General features: G+C 36.7%; 1 protein-coding gene across 1 annotated transcript; it reads left to right on the top strand.

Moving 5' to 3' along the window:
- The first annotated feature begins 1,319 nt into the window (after nt 1-1,319).
- On the top strand, nt 1,320-5,703 carry LOC121239934 (protein SOSEKI 2). Its single transcript, XM_041137333.1, is given in 8 exon segments — nt 1,320-1,564; nt 1,922-2,204; nt 2,312-2,381; nt 2,584-2,699; nt 2,913-3,130; nt 3,133-3,797; nt 4,916-5,215; nt 5,344-5,703. Coding segments are annotated over 7 exon segments (1,632 nt in total). The 5' UTR covers nt 1,320-1,564; nt 1,922-2,011; the 3' UTR covers nt 5,414-5,703.
- Nucleotides 5,704-6,215: the final 512 nt, after the last annotated feature.

Raw genomic sequence — 6,215 nt, 5'->3', positions numbered from 1 at the left:
TGGGAGAAATTCCCTTACAATGTATTTATTTTTCTCAAACTCTAAAGAGTTGTTTGGATTGAGAAACACTCTCAACCCATTTTATCTCATCATTACAATTTTTTTAAATTTTCACACAGAATATAATAAAAAATTTAACATTTTCAAATCTTAAAACAATAATAATATTAAAAAATAATATTCTAACAATATTTTATTCAAATTTCAACTTTAATCTAAACACATCTCATATCATCTCATCTCATCTAGGGGTGTAAAAAAAAAGGGTGGACCGGACCGGACCGAACTGGGTGGGTTCGGTCCGGTATCGATTTTATTTTTCTTAAAATTGGTCAAAATTAGTCCGGTTTCGATTCCAGTTTTTCTTTTTCTAAAACTGGATTGGGCCGAACTGGATCGATTCATATATATATTATAATTTTTTATATTGTATATAATTTTTATATAATATATAATTATATATAAAATAGTTTTATATTATATGATAAATTACTAATTAATATAATATTAAATTTTAAAATCTTATATCACTATAGTCTATTGTATTAATAGTTATACTAATACTATATCACTATATATTATAATATACTATAATATATCACTATATTATATAATATACTATAATATATCTCTATTGTCTACAATATAATATATAACTATATTCTATAATACAATTATAATATATATTATAATATACTACAATATATTATTACTATAGTATTATATACTATAATATATGTAATAGTATATTAAACTAAAAAACCGGACCCGAATTGGTAAAATTGAAAGCACCGGTTTAGGGGGTAACCAGTGCGGAATTGATTTTTGAAAATGCAAAACCAATGCATATCGGTTTGGTCATAAATTTTGTCTAAAACTGATCAAACCGGATTGGTTACACCCCTAATCTCATCTCATTATCTAAATTGCTCCTAAATCATAGAGTTCAAGCAAGAACTCTAGAGAATCTAAATCCACAATATAAGACTATTAAAAGAATATTAAAATATAATTTATTATTATTATAGAGTTAGATAATTAATCTAATATGGGATTAAATTTTAAGTGAGGCAGATAAAATATATAAAGTGATGTATTAAAAAAATTAGATTTTTGCATAAACAGGTGCTTGCGCTTTTGTTGTCTTGGTGTTTTCGATCTAAAAAAACAAAACAAAAGTTTAGAAAAAGCCAAAAGAGAGGTAAACAATGTACTGAGTTTTAAAATAGGACAATAAGCTACGGATCGCATGCACAAGGGGCAAACCCCAACATACTTTTATTTTAATGCAACGAGGTAACGCCTGGAACCTCGAATGACCGTTCGTCTTCAGTTCAACTAGCTGTAAAGCCGGTTTAGAATTATAAAACAGTAACCAAAAAACAAAACACACAAGGAAGCAGCTTCCGGTTGCAGCCTTCCGTCTTGTTCCTCTCTCTCTCTCTCTCTCTCTCTCTCTGTGTTTACTGTACATCGTTTTGAAGCTGCCAAGACATACGAAGCATTGAATGCGGGCGTCCAGTTCAGTCATCAGTGAGTCCACCACCGTTCCGTTACTTATCGGGTACTCTCTCTTTCTCAATCAATCACTTTGTCTTTGCCATCTTTTTTTATTCTTATTATTCTTCAGTAGCAGTTGCAAAGTCAAGCTCAATTTTTTGGAGCTTTTCTCGTTCCTGAAGTTTCCCAACTTCACTTCCCCTTTACCATCGAGTCTGTGATTCAGTACTATCTTTTGTTTTTATCACTTTTTCTTCGAGTGTATAATTCGTTTTGCATTTACTTCTCACAGTTATCAGCATATGCTCAGATCTGATTTTTGTTCAACCCATTTCCCATAACACAAAAATCTTAGCATGAAATCTTTTGGTGGGTTGTGTTAAGCGGCTGAACCTGATCTTTCTTTAAATGGTTTTACTAGGGTTTTATGTTGTGTTGTGATGTGTGGAGCTCTGGGAGTTTGGAGTTCATGAAACGTTTTGTTTTGGCTGAGACATAGAGAGAGAGAGAAATGGAGGGGAGGATGAAGAAGTACCAGAGGCAAGTGAGTCCGGAGAGGGCCAAAGTGTGGAGGGAGAAGTCGCCCAAGTATCAGCAGTATCGGAGCGTCCCCGTGGTTTATTATCTCTGCCGCAATCGCCAGTTGGAGCACCCTCATTTCATGGAGGTTCCCCTCTCCTCCCCGGACGGGCTCTACCTGAGAGGTACTCCAAACAGAAGAGACGCCACCCTTTCCATTCCCACAACAACAACACGATTGGCTTTCGAATCATATTTTTAGTTTGATTTGTTTTTCTCTTTTTTTTCTCAGATGTGATTGAAAGGCTTAATGTTCTGAGAGGCAGAGGGATGGCGTCCGTCTATTCTTGGTCTTGTAAGAGGTGAGAAGAAATGGTGCCACTTTGCTCTCTTTCGATGCTAATAGACCCAACCCAGAACCGTTATTTTTGTTTTGGCATGGAACAAAAAGTTTCGATTTTTCTTTCCTCTCATTTTCAAAAAATAAACCGAATGTTTGTTTTGATACTAGTATTTATTTTTTTATTTCTCATTTGTTTGGTCTTGTATTATTCGAAAATGCAGAAGTTACAAGAATGGATTTGTATGGCATGATCTTTGTGAAGACGATCTGATTCATCCTGCTCATGGAACCGAGTATGTGCTCAAAGGTTCTGAGCTCTTCGAAGACTCTAACTCAGGTAAAAAGGCATACTTGCTTCATTTCTAACCTATTGCTTGCTCAATATATGTATAGAAAACTATTTGATTTTCGTTGATATTTTTCCTGACCGAACAAAGAAGCTTATATTGGTGAGTCTATTTCATTTGGTTGATTTTTTTCAATATCCACACTACAGAAAAACAACGGAAAAACGAAATTTGAACTAAAATTGGGAGTATTTTCCTTACAGATCGATTCAGTCCCATTGGAATTATAAAAACGCAGAATTTGAGACAATTACCTGAGCCCTCATCTTCTAGAAGTCACGAGGACTCTTCCTCTTCTTCCAGTATGAATGGAAAGGAGACCAAACATTCCCAAGAGGATGAGCTTTCTCCTCCGGTTCAAGGACCTGGTTCCTCTAGTGTTTCGCCTGAGTCGAGAGCTGAGAAGAATTTTTCGTGGGTGGGTCTCTAAGCCTGACAGAGTACAAGGTTCACAAGAGTGATGGTTTAGCTGATGCTTCAACACAAACTGAGGAAAATGTAAGCAGACCTAAGCCCCGAGAAACTTGTACAAGAGGTGTGTCAACTGATGATACGTCATTAGAACCTGAATGTAGTGAGATTTATCGAAGTCAGATTTCACGTGGGAAAGAGAATTCCGAGATATGTAGGGAGTCGGTTTCACCACCTCCATCTACCTCTAGTGCGTCTTCATCGGGTGGGAAGACAGAAACTTTGGAATCATTGATTAGAGCTGACGCTAGTAAAATTAACAGTTTTAGGATTCTTGAAGAGGAAGAAATTCGCATGCCGACCAATGCACGGCTAAAGGCCACAAATGTGTTGATGCAATTGATCTCATGTGGGTCAATATCAGTGAAAGACCATAGTTTTGGCCTCATTCCCACCTACAAGCCCAGGTTTTCCCATTCAAAATTTCCCTCCCCATTGTTCTCTACTTCAGTAATGCTGGGGGAGCTTGATTGCTTGACGGAGAATCCAAGGCTGATGGGCCTGAGATTGGAAGACAAAGAATATTTTAGCGGGAGCCTGATTGAGACAAAAGTTCTCAAGGAAGAAGGAGCTGATGTTAATGCTCTGAAACGTTCTTCTTCATGCAATGCTGCCAGGTTAGTCTGATTCACTTCTTTCTTGCAATATTACATCTTTTGAACACACGGGAAACTAATGATCCTTACTCAGATTAAGGTGGTGGGGTGGGGACGGTGGAGTTCGGAGCTTTAGATTTTACCAATAATAGAATGTTTTTTTTTTCTACAAGGAGTTTTTAAAAATTGGAGTATCTTAACTCAAAAAAGAAACAAAGTTCTTGGGTTTTGAGTAGCTTTAACCGGTAAATGTCCTCTATCTTCAGGTCGAATCAGATTTATAGGCTAGATTGTTTCCTACACCTTTAAAACTTTCAGATTCGTGGACGGGTTTAATAGGACTATTAGAAGATGGAGGAAAACTATGTTAAAGAGAGATAATTATTTGTCGAACTGAATCATTTGATGTACCATCTTTCCCGGCAAAAGTGTCTGGGACTATCGACGTTCCTAGTTACTCATTAATACTTTCAGTCTTTTAGGTCACTTTGAAGCTTGTTCAGACTCATTGACCTAGTAAACAAGCCAAAATCATACCTAAGTTTCAATTGATTGCTTTTAAGCCAAATTCATTAAGACCCCACGGTCACCTCAGTTGGCCGTGTGCATAGCTGAGTCAGGTATTCTAGTAAAGAAAGTTACAGAAAGAGAATGTAATGGTAGTTAAAAATATATGATCGGGGGAACGTGCTATCGATCATTGGAATAAAGAGAGTTTGAAGTGTTGGTTTGTGATGAGTTTTTGACTTAAGGATTGTGATTGAGTAGAAATTGTAATAACCAAGCTAGAAAAGGCTACTTGAGCTTGAGTCAGACTTGATGATTGTGTTGAGCTTGACTACATCGGAGTGAGTAAGCTTAGCTTGAAGCATCAACCACTCAGTCCAGTTTAGCTAGAGTCCTGAACATGGGTGAAATATAGTTATCTCAAATTCTTTCAAAAGCAAATATAGGAAATATGTTGGTAAGAACACCCCATTGCTCCTTCATATGGAATTGAACATTGATTCAAAAATTTAGAATTCTTGCTTTAATACAAAATTAAGTGTACTTATAAATAATTCCCAACCTTGTCTAGTCAATTCCCCTGCAATTTTCTAGAGTTAGCACTCACATTGAAAACTGAATCTCATTTCCAGGACAAGTAAGCAATCAGATTCATTGGAAGAAAAAGAAGAATCAAGCTCTGGTCGTTCAAAATGTATCCCACGGTCAATTAAGACTTCATTGAGCAAGCAGCCACGAAGTGAATCGATGAAATCTCCTGTTTCCGAAAGACCACGTAACTCTTCTGATGGAGCTGACAGCTCACAAATCATATCTCCCTGTGTTTCAAATGCTGGTAGTATGAGAATCACTGATAGGAACTTGGGAAGAAAGCAATCAAATAGGCTAGGTTCCTTCAGAGAAGATGAGAAGGTGATCAAAATCGATGAAAGTTAAGTGTCGACTCTGCCCCCATGTTCACAATAGGCTATTTGAGATTATTGGTTTGGTGGTCCTTGAATGTTAATATTGGTTGACAATTAATTCAACTGTTTGATGTATAGTTTGATTTCACTTACAGGCTTGCTTCAGGAGCTCGGGTTATAATCGAATCCAAAGCACCTTGTGACACTGGCATTTGCAGCTCTTAAAAATGGGGTTCCTTTTCCCTTCCCCTTTGGGAATTGGTATTCATTCCATTCTCACTGGTTTTCAACTTTAGTTTGAATTTCAAATGATGGAAGAATTGTTGGCTGATTCAAGTGATGATTCTGTAAATCTTGAAAGTAAAAAGTACAAAAAAAAGGGTTGTAAAATTCGTCATTCGCTGGGGGAGAGAGCCAGTGTTGCAGCAGGTGGTGGTCCTAATAGACCAACTCTTCAGATTTTCCTCGAGTTGGTTTTCGTGCCAACTTTCTTAAATGGGATTGGAACTTTTTCTCGTAACTACAGTTGCAGTATCTTCTTTTGCGGTCCTTTGTTTTTTATTACACATACCTCCTGCAACTGTTAAAACAGCGAAAGTTGTTCGCTGCACATGCGTGCTGACCATGTTGCCGGGTTGCGTTTGAAATTGACATTGGCCCTGGGGATGCTTCCTTTAGTGCTCGTCAAAGCCTACTCTTTGGAAAGTTAAAAGGTAGTCTTAAAAGCTTCTTTTGTTGACTCTTCTTAAAGGCAAAAGGTGGTTTTATAAATGATAGTTAGAATTATGAGTGTATAAGTGTCGGATAATTGTTTAAAAATAAAATAAATAAATATGAGATTTATATAAAAAAAATAATCCCGCTTCTAAGCGATCGGATTTTTTTTTTAAGTAAAATGGCCTTCTTTTGCACTGCTACCACGTCAGGAATCACACAACATCAATAGTCTCAACTAGACACAAACCCCTCTCCTCTATCTCAGATCATGTGACCCTTAACCCACTCTCCTCTCTCCCATCTTCAGTGT

This window comes from Juglans microcarpa x Juglans regia, chromosome 7D, assembly GCF_004785595.1.
Source record: "Juglans microcarpa x Juglans regia isolate MS1-56 chromosome 7D, Jm3101_v1.0, whole genome shotgun sequence".
Classification (NCBI taxonomy): domain Eukaryota; kingdom Viridiplantae; phylum Streptophyta; class Magnoliopsida; order Fagales; family Juglandaceae; genus Juglans; species Juglans microcarpa x Juglans regia.
Note: the sequence above shows the minus strand (reverse complement) of the source record. Positions and strands in the feature narration are given on the sequence as shown.